We start from the raw sequence: 19,688 nt of genomic DNA, 5'->3' as shown, positions 1-19,688 counted from the left end.
TCGGAACACTTTCAGGGCGGGGTATTTGGATAATTACCAAAGATCCCTGAATTGGCAGTGTTTCAGGAATGCTTTACCTGTCCACGAGAAATTGTCCAGGCACGGGATTTCAGTGCCACCCGAATGTCCAAGATGCGGGCAGGAGAAGGAAACCATCCTGCACGCTCTTGTTCAGTGCACCCATCTTTCGGAGATGACAATTTACGTCGAACACGTGCTGTCGCACCTAGGAAGAGTACAGCTATCGGCTGAGTCTGTGATTAAGAATGCACCGCCCACCGGACTACCTAAGGAAGGTGAGGCTTGTTTTCTATGTACAGTCGCAGTTATGAAAGAGTGTGCATGGAGAACTCGAATGCAAGGTATGAAGACAGGAACCTTCATCTCCGGCCCTGGAATGCTGTACTATTTCAGGTACCACCTGGAAAGCAAGATAGGGCTGGAGAGAAGACACCTGTCTAGAAGAGTATATGAGGAAAGATGGAAGGAAGTAGGAAGGAAGTTGCGAGTGAGCGGCCCTACTTAAAAACTTTCCTGGAAAAAATACAAAGGTGTAGACTGGTGTACCCTGGAATTAGGTGTAAACCATTGGTAATATTCCAAGTTTTGTAGAAAAAATTTTAAATATATATATTTTTAAACGTATATTTTTTTTAAAAAAAGCTAAAAAGACTCACTAAATGACAATTCTTAAATGTTTGTAGTGTCCTGTATTGTCCAATCTATGTAAGATATTTTATTATCGTAATAAAGAGAACTGATGCTTCTTAAACTAACATAATTAAAAATAATTAACAAATAACATATTTTATGTAATAATTATTTCTAATATAGGCTCACAATCAGAACTTCAATGGAGATGGTTAGTTTTGACTCCAGTGCTAAGTTGATGCTTCATTTTATTGAACTCAAAAGGGTAAAAGCAATCTTGACTTTGACAGGATTCAAACTCAGAATGCAAAATGCCAAATTAAATACATCACATTTTTTTTCTGATGTTTAAATTTCTAACATAGGCACTCATCCAGAAATTATGAATGGAAAGATTAGCCTATTCAATCAATCCCAGTATACAAGTAATACTTTATTTAATTGACCCCAGAAGGAATCAGTTAAATAAGGTTAACTATGATGACATTGAACATAGAAATAAAGAGTTAAAATTAAATATCACAAAACATTTGATAAACTCTCTAACCCAAGGGTATCAAAGTTGTTTGGATCTGCAGGCCAGAATGAAACATAGACAAGATCTCATGAGCTAGACAGGGCAATTATTCTTAAAACACCCCTATGAACAATGTAAATGAATAAAGAGACCAATATACAGTTATAACTTTATTAACACAAAAGAAAAGAAAGGTGATGAACTATTAGAAAGTTTTGTGTAGAGATGAGTGGGAAAGGCTGATCAGCATATCTATTTAGTAAGAATCCTTTGGGTGAGACAAAGACAGAAATTGTTCAAATTAATGCAAGCAGTTTTTGGAAAGTTCATGCTTGATAGAAAATTTGCACTCTTACAACTACAAAACCTTTCAATATCCTTGAAATCCATTCTAACGAACTTAATGCGTACATTTGAAAAAGAAAGAACTTTCTCTTAGCTTAGCATATATAGACAAAGTGGAGGGGAAATTGATCACATCATTTAGTATGAGAATTGATTTGTAAGTTTCATTTTCATTGACAGAAATAACAAAAGCTTCCCTGAGGTGCACTGGTTTGACTAATCAGAATTGGTTTCTTCTAACTCTGAATTCATACTAGTGAGATATATATTTTATGAAATATTTTAAAATTCAAATAATGATAATAATAATAAATCTTGTAATTGAATTGATCAAGAGGCTGGATGAAGAATTGCCATGGGCAGGTTCCAGCATGCAGGCAATATGTTCAACAGACTTGCTCTAATATTTCAGCCAATCCCCTACATTTCTCCTAAATTCAAATCTTGCTGTGGTTAACTTTGCATTTTATCCTTTTAGTGTTAATAAAATAAAATACAGCCATGATTTAGTAAAACAAATTACCAGTCATATTTAAATGCATTGAACTAAGAAATTGGTGAGAAAAAATAACCATAGCAATCTTACTAACACTGGTGAATAATAATAGAGTAGTCGATTCCTAGAATTTTAATCAATTAGAACAATTAAAAATATAGAATACAGTGGGATGTGAGAGTAATCTTTGCAGTAAGGAAATAACTTTGGATATATTTCAGCCAAACTATCAATCACATAACATATGACTTTAATTTGTTGAGGTAATCTTATAGGCCCAAAATATGTTTTGAGTTTTTACCATGCCAGCCAAAGATCATATTAATTTTTCTCTTTCCCTGAATGCTTAATTAACTGAGATTTCAGTTAAATTACACCATTAAGGTGCTTGGGATATGAAGTTGTCTCCCCTTCAGGTCTTGTGCATTGGTCATACAGATAAGTGTCTGGATGGATTACTGAGGTTGCCTTGCTTGTACACTGCTTTTGTATTTACTATAGAAATTATTATACACACAATATGTATATATGTGTGTGTGACACATTTTATACATGTGTAAAAATCAGTCAAATTATTTATTTGTTGAAGAAAAACAAAAAAAACTGATATCAACAGTTTAAATTTAGGCAAGAATAACTTAAAAGTACACAGTACAAGTGTTTCATGTACTTTCTTCCAATGAAAAATAAAGACAATTTCATTTAAAGAAAATTAAAACTATCTTGAAACATCCATGGATAACTAAAATTCATTGTTCTTCACAAAGCATAGAGAACTAATAAGAGGATTTGTAAAATCTGTAATTAGGAATTTAAATATGAGGTCACTCACCTTAATTGCTTCCCTATCACTCTTTGTTGATATAGCTCACTCTACACATTGTCAAGGTACATTATTCTATTGCAAATCCATCACTTCACCTTTCATTGCCCTATCTCTTCCAGCATTTAGTCCTTATTGCTGTCCCTTTTCCATTTCTCCCTCCCTGTTCACCTTATTCCCTATATGTCCCTTGTCATGCTTTTTCTTCTGTTTGCTCTCTTGAATGAACAGTGACCTGTCTTGAATAATCTTGAATAGCTTTGTATATGTCATAGTTGTAGAATTTACATAACCATGAAAACTGCGAATGTTTTGAAAATTTCACCAAAGTAATTTGGCTTGCCAGAGGATTAAGTAAACAGACACATTCTGAGTCATTTTCAGTATTTGTTTATATGCAAAAATTTTTGTATATCAATATTTGATAAACACAATACATCATCTCTTGTAATTTTGATAATTTTCGTATATACACAATTTTGTTCATATCCTATTCACATAACTACAGTGACGTGTGTTTACAAACTGTCTAAAATAGTCCCATGACTCTGCCAAGAATGCTTCTGCAAGTCTTGCAAGTAATGGCTGATATGAATATTATTATATAATCTCAACCAGTGCTGGGGTGTATCTATAGATGTGTTTGTGAGTATGAGTATTGTCATGAAATTCTTGTTTATATAAGTATGTTCTATGTGTATACATGTGTCAATTATATGTGTGCATACATGTGAGCTAGGAGTTATAACAGTATATGTGTTTGTATGTCTTTGGTTGTGTGCACCTATATATACCTCTGTATATATATGCATGTATGTATATCTGTTTACATGAGTATACTTAAATACATAAATATGTTTGAGTCATTAGCACATACATGTGTATAGCTGCATTGTAAACATAAATGTGAATGTATAAGTGTGTTTTGATATATATAATGTCAACTGCATACATGTATATACTGTATGTGTATGTTGAACATCATATATACATACATGATGATGTATGTATGTATATATATATATATATATATATATATATATATATATAGGGCAACTTTGAATATATTACACAAATACTGACTGATAGTAAGCAATGAGAGATGTTTATTCCAACATGAAATTCAACACTCAGTGCTGTCAATTTCTAGTTATTTAGATATATGCAACGACCATTAACAAATCATATTTTCATGCCATCAGAATTGCTTTAACGTCCACTTTTCCATGCTTGCACGGATCGAACAAAATTTGTTGAGGCAAAGTTTGTATGGCCAGATACCCTTCCTGTTTTCAATGCTTACCTGTTTTCTAGCAAAGTAATATCCCCCCCCACCTCCCCCAAGGCCACACGTCTTTCAAAGTAAACTAGAAACAAACATTGCTTTTATGATAGTGAGATTCATTTATAATCATCACATTATATGAAGATAAGAGTAAATACACACATACACACATACACACATGTACACCCTTTTGCACACACACACACACACACACACACACACACATACACACGCTCCCATATGTACACACACACACACACACATATGACAGGCTTCTTTCAGTTTCAGTCTATGAGATCCCCAAATCCATTCACAAGGCTTAGGTTGGTCCAAGTCCATAGTAGAAGACATTTGCTCAAGATGTCCCTCAGTGGTACTGAAACTGGAACCACATGGTTGGGAATCAAAGCTCTCAACCACACAGCACTATATATGTATGTATGTAAGCATGCATGCACATACACATATCTTAATCATTACAACATTTTAATGTCTACTTTTCTATGCCTGCATGGATTAGACAAGTGTGTATTGAGGTTTTCAGTGGCTGCATACCTTTCCTGATAGCAACTCCCACTTACCAATTTCTCAGTCTATCAAACAACAAACATTTTTTATGTGGGGAACTGGAAACAAATGGCACTTTAATGAATCTTTTGTTTCTAAAGATTGCACAACACATCAAGATATATCAAGCTCAGAGATCCTTTCACTCTGGACTGCAAACCAATGATAATGTTAGGAAGCCATTGTTTACAAACCAGCAAAGACAAGGGGAAATATGAACTCACTTGCACAAGAATACACATTCATCATCATCATCGTCGTCATCATTTAGCATCTGTTTTCCATGGTGGCATGGGTTGGATGGTTTGACTGAGGTCTGGCAAGCCAGCAGGCTGCACCAGGCTCCAGTCTGATCTGGTAATGTTTCTACAGCTGGATGCCCTTCCTAACACCAACCACTCTCAGAGTGTAGTGGGTGCTTTTATGTGCCATCGGCACAGGAGCCAGTTAGATGGCCCTGGCATTGATCATGTTTGGATGGTGCTTTTTACGTGCCACCGACACAGGAGGCACTGGCATCAATCACGTTTGAATGGTACATTTTGCATGCCACCGGCATGGGAGCCAGTCAGGAAGCACTGGCATTGACCAAGTTTGGCTTGTAAAAGTCTAAATTGTTACATCAAAGGTTATCATGCTGCAAAGTTGAATGGAAAAAGATGGCTAAAAGCTGGCAACTTCAGATTTTGTAAGAGCTACCCAATAGATAGTAACTGCCAATTACATACAGTGCCAAAGTAGAAATAAACAGCAGAAATGAAACTAAAGTATATGTTGGAGCAACTGAACAAACATTCAAAATCCTGTCTTATCAGTACAAGTATTCAATTTTCAGCTCTGATGAAAAAATGTGTTAAATCTTCATCAAAATTTATATGGTTCATGCATGAGACAAATCCTCAGAAATTCAAAATTATTTGGTCAATAGTACATATGGCAAAGTCAAACAGAAACAGTAGCTTCAAATCAAAAGTTCTGTGTGACCATTTTTTGAGCAAAAAATACAAAATTCTGCTAACAGTTTAAACAAAAGAATAGCATTATTAGCACCTTGTATGATTGGGATTAATTATCTTTCATGTAAACATCATGAAAGATAATGTAAACATCATGTAAACATCATGAAAGATTTCTTGAATTTTGTCTCAGATCAGAAAAAAAAAGTATTGGTTTTGAAATGTTTAATTAATATGTGTTTAATTAATATAAGTACATCATATATATATATATATATATATATATATACATATACATATGTATATATATATATGTATACATATGTATGCAAATATATATGCATGTGTACATGCATATAATTGTGTGTGTATGTGTGTGTATATACACACACTCAAGTACACAAATGTGTGTATGTGTATGCATGTGTGTATGTGTAAATGTATATATGTGAATAGGTATGTACTGATATTCAGATGCATGCAAAACACACACATACACACACACACACATTCATTATTTAAAAAATATTATTTGTAGATATTACTTAAACAATAGTGCAATTTCATGAGAAAAGTTATTAGAGTTGTCTTGCTTGTATGAAATTTAAGACGTTTGAAATATTCCCACAAGAGCCCAAAGTCAAATTAAAAACGTGAGCACGAAGCAGACATTTTTGCATGTGTTGCTGGTAAAGTTATTTTTTTTCCAAACCACAAGAGCATAAAGATAAGTGTTTCCTTCATAACTTCCATATAATTTCAAAATATATTCAAACAACTGATACTTCAAGGCATAGATTACCAGCTGAGTGATTGGAAACCTGCAACTCTAAATTGAGCAGCCTTCCAGTTATAATGTATTATACAGGGTGTGCACAAAGTCTGGGTACATGGAGTAAATAAAATCGTTACATAAACAATTGAATATAAGAAATAATTTCTTAAAGTATGCATTAATCCCCATGTACCCAGACTTTGTGGACACCCTGCAGAATACTGAATATTCTACACTTATGTATGCATAAGTTCACTAATTTATTACTTTTGGTCAATCAACACATACATACATGCATGAACACATGTATACATACATACATTATTGAGCTGGCAGAATTGGTAACATGCTGGGCAAAATGCTTAGCAATATTTCATCCATCTTCACATTCTGAGTTCAAATTCTGTTGAGGCTGACTTTGCCTTTAATCCTTTCGGGGTCAATAAAAATAAGTACTAATTAAACACTAGAATCGATTTCTTTTTACTCAACCCCTCTGCCAAACCTGCTGACCTTGTGCCAAAATTTGAAACCGTTATTATTATTATTATTATTATTATAATTTAAAGCAGTTTGATTTGGCTCCATGCAACTTAAAGCATCATAGGCCTCACAGAAGCCTAGCTCATCAGGCTTAAGCAGCCAAATGGAGAAATTTAGAAAGTCCAAGATAGCTACCAGAAACAGGGCTGGTCAAGGTGGGTCACATGGCGTTATTAGAAGTGAGATTGACATTCTAGCAACACCAAATGCATTAAAAAGGAGAATGTTTTGGACTACGTGGCTGGACAGGAAGCTAGTAGCATCTTGCCATCTAGCTGGTCTCTGAAGGGACTTGCAGAACACCAAATCCATAAACAGCAAGGGGGTATATGTGTGTGTGTGTGTATATCAGCTGTACAAGTGCATAGATGAGGGTGTCTGATGCTTATGTATGTGTACTATGTGGTGGGGTACACATGTGTCTAATCTGGCATGCAGGGGAGAACTGATGGTATCGGTTCACTGGTGTATGTTTGCATATTTGCTAGGGTGTGTATATGTATGGGTGCAGATGTGTATCAGCCATATGTGACTACTTAGGTGCACAAATACGTGAGTGTATATATGTCAGTTGTGCATATCAGCTCTGTGTGTGTATTAGTTGTATGTGTGTGTGTGTGTGTGCACAAATTAATGTGTGTTAGTGCCTGCTGTGTATGTGAGTGTGCACATATGTGTTCAGGATACATGTAAGGGTGAGTATGCATATACCTGATTGGTGAACATGAGTATGTACATTCCTGAAATTTATATGTGTATGTACGAATGTGGGTATATTTGTCTAGAAGAACACATATGCATATATATGATTTTATCTGGTGTGCAAATGCATGTACATATATATTCATGCTTTTGTTATTTATGTTTGTGTGAGCATATCCGGTGCATGCCAGTATTGTTGCAACTGTACTGCTGTGGTGGAATTGGGCTTTTGGACTGAGGTTTGGTAGCATTAAAGGGTGAAAGAAAGAGAGGAAAACCATATGTACATAGGTGAGTGTGTGTATGTGTCTCTGTCTTTCTGTCTGTATGTATGTATGTGTGTGTGTCTGTGTATGCACATGCACACCCATGTATATGGAAACAAATGAATGAGGTTACAGGGGATGCATAAGGCTGGAAGGCCAACCTACACTCTGTGCAGGCATCAGTGGTTAGGAACTTTAACATTTATTTATTGGAAGCCAGTACCAAGGTGCAGCTAATGTTAAGGTGATATACGTGGGTTGTTGGCAGCCAGGAGCTTGAAGTTCACCAAGGGAACATACTTCTGATGGTCGCAAGTAAGATAGTTCATATTTCCTGCTGATAGATACTGCAGGTTGGTGTAGAAGATGCAGTTTTTCACAGAGACAGAGCCAATAATTGTAGGCACGAAGTAAATTGAAACCCTGTCAATGATGATACTTTTAATGCTGGCAGTTTCATTTCAGAGGTCATAAAGTCCCCAAAGGAAATGAGAGAAAAATGTGGAATTCTCTCTGTCTCTGCATCTAAGTGAATGCATATGCTGTGTGTACCTTCCCTTGACATCATTAGACATCATGCCCGTGTAGTGCTTTGTGATACCATCAGGTGTGAGGGTGGCTCTGTAGAATACAGCCCTAGAGAGGCAGGTTCTTCCTTGAGGGCAGTTGGTAGAGTTTTAAAAATTACAGGTTAGAGTTGGAGATTGTGTAGTTGCATGTGTTTCTGGTAGCATGCAATGTTAGAAGCGATGTTGTCTGTCCATCTATGTATGCATGTATATATGTATTTATTTATTTATTTATGTTTTATTGAAACTGAAAAGATTTCACAAACTGCTACTCATTTTCATGTAACCAATCATCAGACAGTCATCTCATGATCATCAGATGACTGTCTGTTGATTCGTTACAGCTTTTCAGCTTCAATAGAATACTATTTTTCTTTACCTTTGTTATTCAAGAACTATTTTCTGCACTTTGTTTTGCACATATGTGCACACAAAATTTTCTGTTTGGTTATTTTTGTATTACAAATTATGGTAACAATATATGCCATGCAATTTACTGCTGCATTATTTTGTCAACAAGATCTGTTGGAATCTAATGGAAGGAAAAATTTTTTTAGAGGGTTGCAGTGTTTTCAAACAGAAAAAGAAAAATTATATAAAACCAACTTTTGCTGTTATATTATGAACAATCTCTTTTTAAAATCTCTTATATGTATACACGCACGCACACACACACACACACACACACACACACACACACGTTTGAGCATTTGGAAATGGTTAATGTTGATAGATATTTAATCTGAAATATGCATCAAAAGGCCAAGCAAGTTTCCACAGCTTTGTCAAAGGTCACAATGGCAAGAGGTGCTTGTGTTCTTGACTTTTAATGATTGTTCTCCATCTGCTGAGATTGTTCCTACTTGTAACTTCGTGAGGTTTGATCTTCCCACACAGGCGTGCATGCACACACACATACATATACACACACATGCACAACACACACACACACACTCACACACACATTTTATGTATATATTTATTGGAAGCCAATCTTATGATCAAATCGAAATTTTTCCGTTGCTGTTACTATTTTTAGTCACACTTTTTGACAGAAGTTGACAGACAGCATTGATTGACAGCTGAGTTGACAACTACAAGGTAAACCAGCTGAAATGATGGAAGTTCACATTCTGTCTGTGGCACGATGATGAATGAGTTTTATGTCACTGATTTAGTATACTTAACTTCAAACATGTTAATTAACCCTGATCAAGCAAACTTATAATCAATGACAGCCTAGCCATGACCCTCCCATCTCTTTGCATACAGGATTTTTCATCTCTTTACTTATGGCCATATCAAGAGGAAAATATTGGTTCTTATTTGATAAACAAAGTTAAGCAACATTGAGCCAAGTTAATAATTAGATGCGTGAGCACTTAGGAAACTTATATGCTATAAGCATCATCTACCTCATATATGGTTCCAGACCTCCAGTAAAAAAAGCCCAAACTATACTCTTCCATTCAGCTATGTTTGATTAATTTAATTTAATATTCCACAAAAGGAAGGTTCTTTAATACAAACTGCCTGCACCCTGCTTTTGTCAAGAACTCAGTGATGGCAAGTTGGTTGCATCTGCTTAGAACTCATTAGTTGTCTGCCATGAAGAAGCATAAGAGTTAGTACAGAAAAGGAGCTACTGTAATAACATGTGCAATTTGAATGCCCTATCTCAGTTAATAAAGGAAGTTATGACTATTTTTGCATTATTTTCTGTCCAATCCATGTGTACATTTCCACACATTGCATATCTGTGTGTATGTGTGTATATAACTTTTTCCAAAACTCAATGTCCATATGCTGAAGATAGTGTTCATGCAAGTATATTTAAATATATCACATATAAGCAGGATTCTGTGTGGATGGATATGGAATTAGATTCACTGTTAAAAGCTGATCAACCATTTGATGTTCAATTGTTCCTACTTGCTATGTTATTGCACAGTTGTCGAAGAGAAGACAAGAGCAAATAGGTGACAAGGAAGATAAACATTTTCAAGGAGATTAATGGTATAAGTATACTCTAGGCACAAGGCCCGAAATTTTGGGAGCGGGGGCAAGTCAATTAGATCAACCCCAGTATGCAACTGGTACTTAATTTATCGACTCTGAAAGGATGAAAGGCAAAGTCAACCTTGGCAGAATTTTAAACTCAGAACGTAAAGACAGACGAACTACCACTAAACATTTCACCCGGCAAGCTAATGTTTCTGCCAGCTTGCTGCCTTCAATATAAGTAGATATTCAAATAGCTATGAATTGAAACTGAAACCATTTCAAGGACTTGTTGATGTTCAGTCCCCAGTCAATCCTAACTGAGCAGACTTAGAATCAGATATGATGCAGACATGCCATCATTTTTCAGAGTATCTTTTTGCTTAAAAACAAAAATGACAGTGAGTACGGTTTGAGGAAATGATTTATTTACATAGTCTAGCTTGTTGACTTGTATATGAATGGTTTGCTGGTTTAGTAACCATCATCTGCATGTGATAAGGCCTCCTGTATAATAAGAGAGCAAATGGAACATGGTTATGATGTATGGTGCATGACTGTATGTGTAAGGTGCATGGCATATAGCATACGGTATAAGTTGTATTTTTTATGTGGAGTATGGTGCAGTGATTGAAATGGATTTTAAGAACTGAAAGCGCACTAACATCTGTGAAGTTGAGGTTAGGGAAGTTAACCTTCAAATACCTTCACCTCCTCTGAGCTAAAACATAGTGAAATGTTGTCTACCATTTCTATCACTGATAGAAATGGTAGGGTGTATCATTTGTAGTGTAGGGTGTATCATTTGGCTGAAGGTACTTTAAGTCTAATAATTTCTGCTACTACTATTTCTACTATCTCTCACCACCAACACAATTACTATTGCATCAACATCGGTCACTGACTACCTCCACCAGCACTTCCAAACACCAATCTGAATAATATTTACATAAAGAATTTGTTGACCCAAAATGCCTTTTAGAACAAGGGGTGTTTAAGACCAAAATGATAAACTTTGTACAGTGCATAATATATGGTGTATATTTTGTTGTGTGTAGAACATATTGCATGGTGTTTGGTATATAATATATATATATATATATATATATATATATATATAATCATCATCATCATCATCATCATTCAGCGTTTGTTTTCCATGCTGGCATAGGTTAGATGGTTTCACTGTAACTAGTAAGCTAGAGAGCTGTACCACGATCCAGTCTGATTTGGGGTTGTTTTCAACAGCTGGATGTCATTTCTAACACCAACCACTCCAAGAGGGTAGTGGGTAGCTTTTTCATATCACTGGCAAGGATGCCTTTTATATGTCACCAGCATATATGTCTGTATGTATATATATATTTAATTAATTCAATAATAGGATAAAAATCTTTTACAAGAATTTTATCAAGTAGCTAGCATGAACAAACTCATAAGGGAAAAATCCATCATTATCCCTAGAATATATTTATTTATATTTATATAAGGGCATTACTATAGAATAATGCCTCACACTAAGCTACCATAATAAACACATTTTTACCAAATGCGAGGAAAATGCAACTCTCAAAAACTGGCCTCTTAAAAACAGACTTAACTATATATCAAAGAGGCCAGTTTTTGAGAGTTGCATTTTCCTCGCATTCGGTAAAAATGTGTTTATTATGGTAGTTTAGCATGAGGCATTATTCTATATAGTAATGCCCTAATATATATATATATATATATATATATATATGTGGCATAAATTCTATGTATACTGTATGGCATGTAATATGTGATAACTCGTGTATCTAATATATATACTTCACGTTGTCGGGCAGTTACTGTTTATACCTCGTTCAGAGACTTAACATTGCTTGTGAATTTTCGTCACTGGAAAAAGGATATATGTATTTGCATTGGGAGCCCTTCACATTGAAGATCGGTGATTGTCATATGCTGACAAAGGTAAATACCCAGAAACCCGGGTCCATGTGTATCAAGTCAGACTGACGATGGGAAGGATGACTTCCCTTTACAAATACCAACAGGGCACAGAAAGTGTGTCAATAGGCAGCTGGAGGAGATGTTCTCCTGGGGCTAAAAGCTACAGTAGCATTCACCCTTAGGGTTTAGCCACATTTAAGTGGCAAATATATTTCATGTATTTTACAGTTTGTTGTATGCCATGTGATGTATGGTATACTGGTATGCTTTATAGTGTGTGATGTATGTCACAGTGAAGGCACATGGCCAAGTAGTTAGGGTGTCAGATTCATGATCATAAAACATCATGCATTTGATATTTTGGACCTGGCAGTATGTCCTTCAGCAAGGCACTTCATTTCATATTGCTCCAGTCTACTCAACTGAAATGAGTACTAGACAAATACTCTGTCACATCCTGGATGTTTTACTATTGAGTTAAGGGCCAGATGATTGGGAGAGTGTCTACGCTTACTCACAACAACATAGGTAGCTAAAAACAATTAGCAAAAGCATGGTACATGTTATCAATCAATGGCATTCTGTCAGCTACAACAACAAGGGTGCCAGTTGATCAATGGAACAACTTACTGGTGAAATTCACGTGGAAGTGGCTGAACACTCCACAGACATGCACACATTTCCTTAATGTAGGTCTCAGAGATTTTCAGCATGACAAAGAATGTGACAATGCTGGCCCTTTGAATTACAAGTACAACTCATTTTTACCAGATGAGTGGACTGGAGCAATGTGAAATAAAGTGTCTTGCCTAAGTACACAATGTGCCACTGAGGATCAAACTCACAACCTTACAACCAAGAGCCAAATCACTAAGCCATGTCCCTTCACCATCTAACAATATTCACTTGCAAATTATTCTTTTACTTATTTCAGTCATTTGACTGCAGCCATGCTGGAGCACCGCCTTAAAGGGTGTTAGTCAAAGAAATCGACTCCAGGACTTATTCTTTGTAAGCCTAGTACTTATTCTATCAGTCTCTTTTGCTGAACCACTAATTTACAGGGACATAAACACACCAGCATTGGTTGTCAAGTGATGGCAGTTGGTGGTGGTGGGGCAACAGATACTCACAAACGTATACATATATATACATGTATATATATATATATATATATATATATATATATATATATATATATATATATATATATATATATAACTGGTTTCTTCTAGTTTCCATCTACCAATCTACTCTTAAGGGTTTGGTTGGCCTGAGGCTATAGTAGAAGACACTTTCCAAGTTGTAACACAGTGGGACTGAACCTAGAACCTTGTGGTTGGGAAGCAAGCTTCTTACCACACAGCCACGCCTGCGCCTATTGTTTTTTTTTTATCTTCTAGCATGCAGCTTGTGGTGTACAGTGTGTATTTTATCAGTTGTTCCAGAATAAACAGCTCAATGAAATAGTGTTTCCTTTTCTGTTACAGGTCAGCAGTTGGATTACCCATTTAATCATTACCCAACCAACACATGATGACAGAAAAGCCATACTATCCTGTATCCTCAGATTAGCTTCATATTGTCTTATTATTGGAAACTTCAACTCTGCCATTGAAATTGTAACTGGCCTTAAGTGAGTATTGTGGCTTTATTTTATATTTTTTCTTTTATTTCTCATATTTTCGTTCTGAAAAAGCTTCTTTTGGGTCTTTTTTCTCCATGAAGGAATATGGTCTAACTAGTCACTGAACATGCTGAAAATATCAATCAACTCTCACTCAAAGTATATGCCATTGTTTGTCTTAAAATAGGAAATAGTACATTAAATAGTATAGTTCAAGATATTTCTTTATTTTTTATTTGTCTCAATATTTGAAGGGTTTTACTCAAACAAATCAGCCTCAGCACTTATCTTTAGTTTGGTGTCTATTCTTTTAGTATCTTTTGCCACACTGCTAGGTTATAGCATGTAAAAACAACCAACACTGGTTGCCAAGCAATGGTCAGAGGAGGGACAAACAGGGACACAAACACACACACACACACACACAATGGACTTCCACATAGTTTCCAAATACCAAATTCATTTACAAGGTATTGGTTGACCTGGGGTTATAGTAGAAAATGTACAAAGGGCCAAGCAGTAGGACTGAAACCAAAATCACATGGTTGCAAAATGAGCTTCTTAACTACACAACCATACCTGCTAAAGATACAGTATAGTCACAGTAAAAAATGCTTTTTTATCACAGGTTTGTTCTATCACTGTTGTCCAGGGGCACTAAACATCAATAAAAATGATATCCTTCCTTTACTCCAGATTGATGGAAACCAAAGTTGGCACTGATGAGATTTAATCTCAAGAACAATGAGAAATTGCAATATATCCAGGCCAGTTTTTGATTGACTTACATATTTCCAGTCAGAAAATATTTCCTAATTTCAGTTAAAGGAAGGTCTAAAGGGAAATCAGCAAGTATTACTTCCATGAATGAAGTTAAGAGTGAGTCCCAAGACCAAGTTTTTAGTCATATGGAAGTGTTAATAATGAGGTCTTATACTGGTACAAACGCATTCATTTATGAAGAAGGGATAAAGCTGACTGAAATTCATTCCATGCAATTATTTGACTGATATATATTTAACTGGCAGTGAAGTGATGAGAGACAATAAACCACTGTGGAATTTGAACTCAGGATTTAAAAGGATGTAACTGAATACTACAAGGTATTGCATGTAGCATTCTAACATCGCTACATTTGACAAAGCTAATTCTTTGTACTATAGGCACAAGGCCTGAAATTTAGTAGGTGGCATAGAGGAGTTAGTTGATTACATAAACCTCAGTGCTCAACTTGTACTTATTTTATTGATCACAAAAGGATGAAAGGCAAAGTAGATGTTGGCAGAATTTGAATTCAGAAAGTAAAATTAGGAATGCTGCTAAGTATTTTGTCTGGTGTGTTAATGATTCTGCCAGCTGGAGATTAGTTTTGATGGGAGACATTTATTGATTAAGTTCACACCACCCAGAAGAATAAAACATAACAGCCTTAGCAGGATTTTGACCACAAAACATAAAATTATGTAACTAAATACACAATATAAATTTTTGTAACTTAATACGCAATATAAATTTTGGGGGAGGGGCTAGTCAATTAGATTGACCCCAGTACACATCTGGTACTTAATTTATTGACCCCTCAAAAGGATGAAAGGAAAAGTTGACCTCAAATATATATAATCTGATGTTCAGCAAAATTCTGACATGCACTGTTTAAGCAGAGACATACAAAACATTCTACATCCATTTTCCTTGCTAAATCAGGGGTCACTTTTTAAAGACCCCTATGATGGTTTTCTAATTGTAGTCATCATGATTCCATGTTTGAGGCAGTCGTTTATAGCTGTCTGTCTTTTCTGACACCAAACTTTTAAACAGTATCTTGTGACTTGCAGGGCCATCATAGCATACTTGTTCTAAAACCAGAACTCACACAATTAATAATATGATGAATGGGATCCTATATTGAAATTTTATTTTATCAACCAATTTAAAATTAATCAATCATTAAACATTTTCAGATAATGAATTTTCTGAAGCTTATTAATTATTATATTTAATTACTTATTCAAGGTTCAGTGAAATAAGGACCAGTAGGATATATCTGCTAATCAATATTGCTTTTACTCTGTCCAAAAATATAACATATTTATTTGAAACATATAAAGATTAATTTAAAATATTTGAGAAATAAACTAGAAAATCTGTCAGAAATGATAGAGTACCAGATTAAGTCTTTCAGCATATGGTATTTTACTCTTATATTAAAATTCCAGTAGAATGTATATATAGTCTTCAGGCAGCTGGTTTGCAGTCACAAAATCACCACCAAAGACTATCTGAATGCATTCAGTGTGGTACCTTGGGTAACTGTTTACTATTGTAGCCCCAAGGCTGACCAAAGCTTTGTAAGTGAATTTAGTAGATGAAAACTGATAGAAGCCTGTTTTACATGTGTGTGTGTGTGTGTGTGTATATATATATATAAATATATATATAAAGAGAGAGTGCAAATGGGTTGAAGTTCAGTGCAGCTGTTTCAGACATGTTTTTTTATTGATGAATTCACCAATTACACCATGAAAAAAAAAATATACTGTTTCCTTCAGGTGAATTAAAACCTAGAATTAAAAATTTAGTTCAGAGAAAATATCAATATATGAAATGTGTGATGACCCTCTCATTTTGGCAGTGTGTATGTGTGTGTGTGCGCATGCATGTCTCAGTCAATTAAATTAGTCTGATTATTACATTTCATTTCTGTATTTTTACAACTTTAACATATTACATTCTACAATATTGCAAATACTTTCATGTTTTATAACAATCTCCAGATAAATGTTTATGTAGAGGCATTAAGAAGCAGCTAATGTACTTCACATTTGACATTTTGCTGTGTGTGTGTGTGTGTGTGTGTGTGTATTTACATCTGCATTCACTTATATGAAAATGTGGTGGGCAGTGATGCTTTCAGTTTTTCCTATCAACAAATTGTCTGAGCACTTCATGCCTTCAGAGCTGTGTAGAATAAGTGATGTTGTACTTCAAAAATAAGTGAATGTTGGCATCAAGAAGGGCATCTGACTCTAAAACAATGCATCAAAAAGAAGATTTAGTCTAAGGCATGCAAGCATGAAAAAACAGACTTAAAAATACAAATGAATATATAGTATTAGTCTGGTTTGTTGGAGTACTGTAGATACTTTTTCATCTGATCCTGACCTAATATGCTTTTGTGGTTTATAAACTATTTAACAACCCTATTAATTAGTCCCATGTCCAAATCTACTGATATTCCATTGTGTTATTGGAGAAATTTTTTCCCCTTTAAATGTCCTCAGCTCAGGAGAATCCTTTGATAAATTAAATTGCTGTAGGAATTGTAGAACCTAACATTTCAGGTCTTAAACCTCTTCTTAGGATAGGGAAAAAAATAAAAGTGGTATTAGCTTATATAATGAAATAAATGCAAACATCCCTAAGGTGATAAGCACAATAATTTCAATACAGACTATACCTGCATCAAAGTCAGGTAAACATCAATAAATAATGTTTAATTAAAGGCAAGGTAGACAACTCAAATCAAAATGGAAAAAAAAAGACATTTTATTAATGAGTTGATGCATCAGAGTCCAAATTAATTAAAATTTGAAAACTAGACACTAGTTCTGATTACAAGCTGTGTACAAATTAAAAGAAAGTTACATGACAATTTTATACTACAGGCATCTATCTGAACACCATAACTACCAGAACGATAATTCCTAATAAAATATCTGATATGCTTACTTAATAATTGCTAATCTGAGGCTATGTAGCAACTTTTGAAATGAAGCTGAAATATCTTCTTCAGAGTTAAACTTTTCCTTGTAAATTTTAAAATGTTCTTTATGTATCAGATTTTTTTAACAAGCATGTAATTCACAGAAACAACAATGTCTTACCCCTGATGCGAGTAAATCTGCAGATATAAAATTGTTTGGGGTATAAATCAATTTTAGCCACCTGCAGTTTATCTTGGTGAATATAGTTTACACAGTAAAGCCTAAGAATTGTTGTTCCTGTTGCTGCTGCTGTATCTGTTGTCGTATCTGTTAATTTTGTTGTTACTGTTTAATGTTGGGTCAGCCCTGATTGAGCAGACCAGCATTCAAAGGCATTCCAGCCTTGACCAAAATAATAAAGCTTTGATTAAAATGATATTAATTAATGAGTTTAATGTAGTCTTTTACTCAACCACATAACCATTTTTAATTAGAATTTTTGGTGCTCACTAAATTGAATATGTTAACTCCTAACTTAATTATAGATTTCCATGCAGATAATGTTTCGGAGTAATTAACCTCAGTGATTTATATCCATAAGCAAGATTATCATCAAACTTAATATGAAGAAACAGTTTTTGTCTTTAATTAGAAAGTGGAATAGAATTAGAGTCCATTTCAATCAAAGACTGAGCCTCGCATAATTTTCTGGTTGAAAACTTTAAATTTCAGTGCCATTATTGAACAATCTCATCATTCTATTCTCTGGGTTTGGAGACCTATGTATGAGCTAAGTAAACAATAACTTTCATAAAAGGGATAAGCACTATAGGTGAAATGTTAGCTATGAATTGAATAGGCTAACCTTTTTTTCTTCTCTGAAAACCCACTAAAGCTATATCCTTATACTTGTAGAGAACAAAGCTATGTCCTTATACTTGTAGGAAAGCCATGAATATCACACAAGCTAATTTACATATTTTTTACAAATCTGAATCCTCATATCTCTGCTACTTATAGTTTAGTTTGTCATTGAACTACTGCTTATGTTGAAACAGTTCTTTCAAGGGTTTTAATTGAATATATTGACTCCAGTACTTATTGGTTATCTGACATGTATTTTACTGATCCTATTTATTGAACAACAAAGTTCACATATAAATTTTTGGATTTCTTTTACAATTTGTCACAGAATGATGGCCATGCTGGGGTACTTCTTTCAAAAGGTTCAATCCTGCAATCCTTCATATCAACACCAATGCTTCAATCCTTCATATCAACACCAATGCTCATTTGACTCTGAAACTTACTTTATCAGTATCATGTTATTAAGTGTTAAGTTAATTTTCTTTTTAAATCAGAACAAGATGGCTGACTTAAATATATTTCAATGTTCTTATTTTGCTCCTGAAAGTTTTGAGTTCAAAATTAACCAGTGTCAATTTCACTTTCCTCTTACATCAATAACATCATACACAGTCACAAAGTATGGTAGATTCTTCAGTCAACTATTTCCTACTTCCCTATAATATTTGGCTTTGTTCTTTGTTAAATGGAATCAATAGTTTTTCATTTAAAATCTACCAGTTTTGCTCCTTTACAATTTCTCCAAAATTTTTATTATGATTATTATCATTATGTTTTTAAAGATCTTTAGTAAACAACTCCACCACCTTCTGCAAGCATCCCCATATTGATTATATGGGTGGGAGATAATGTGTTTCCAGTCTCTGCACATGCATGAGATCAGGAAGAAAGATTTGGATATTACTCTATAGAAAACCCAGTGAGTTTAATATAACAGAGAGGTGCAAGTAGATAATCTGTTTCAGGTATATTACATTAATTAATAAAGAGTTGTTGCTGTTGTTTAACTGCAAGGCAGCCTAGATTGAACAAAGCTATAATCAAATGTTTCAGCAGTGACCA

General features: G+C 34.6%; 1 protein-coding gene across 7 annotated transcripts in view; it reads left to right on the top strand.

The window, feature by feature from the left end:
• Positions 1 to 19,688, top strand: part of LOC106874430 (1-phosphatidylinositol 4,5-bisphosphate phosphodiesterase epsilon-1) — a 1,217,386-nt gene that overhangs the window by 923,427 nt on the left and 274,271 nt on the right. For all 7 annotated transcript variants that reach the window (XM_089347149.1, XM_052978429.2, XM_052978428.2 and 4 more), the window contains one exon: positions 13,919 to 14,064. In XM_089347149.1, the coding sequence (XP_089203275.1) occupies positions 13,919 to 14,064 (146 nt within the window). The remainder of the gene's footprint in view (positions 1 to 13,918; positions 14,065 to 19,688) is intronic.

The sequence above is a fragment of the Octopus bimaculoides genome, chromosome 2, assembly GCF_046866305.1.
Source record: "Octopus bimaculoides isolate indiv1 chromosome 2, ASM4686630v1, whole genome shotgun sequence".
In the NCBI taxonomy this organism is placed as follows: Eukaryota; Metazoa; Mollusca; class Cephalopoda; order Octopoda; family Octopodidae; genus Octopus; species Octopus bimaculoides.
This window is presented reverse-complemented; position numbering and strand designations above follow the sequence as displayed.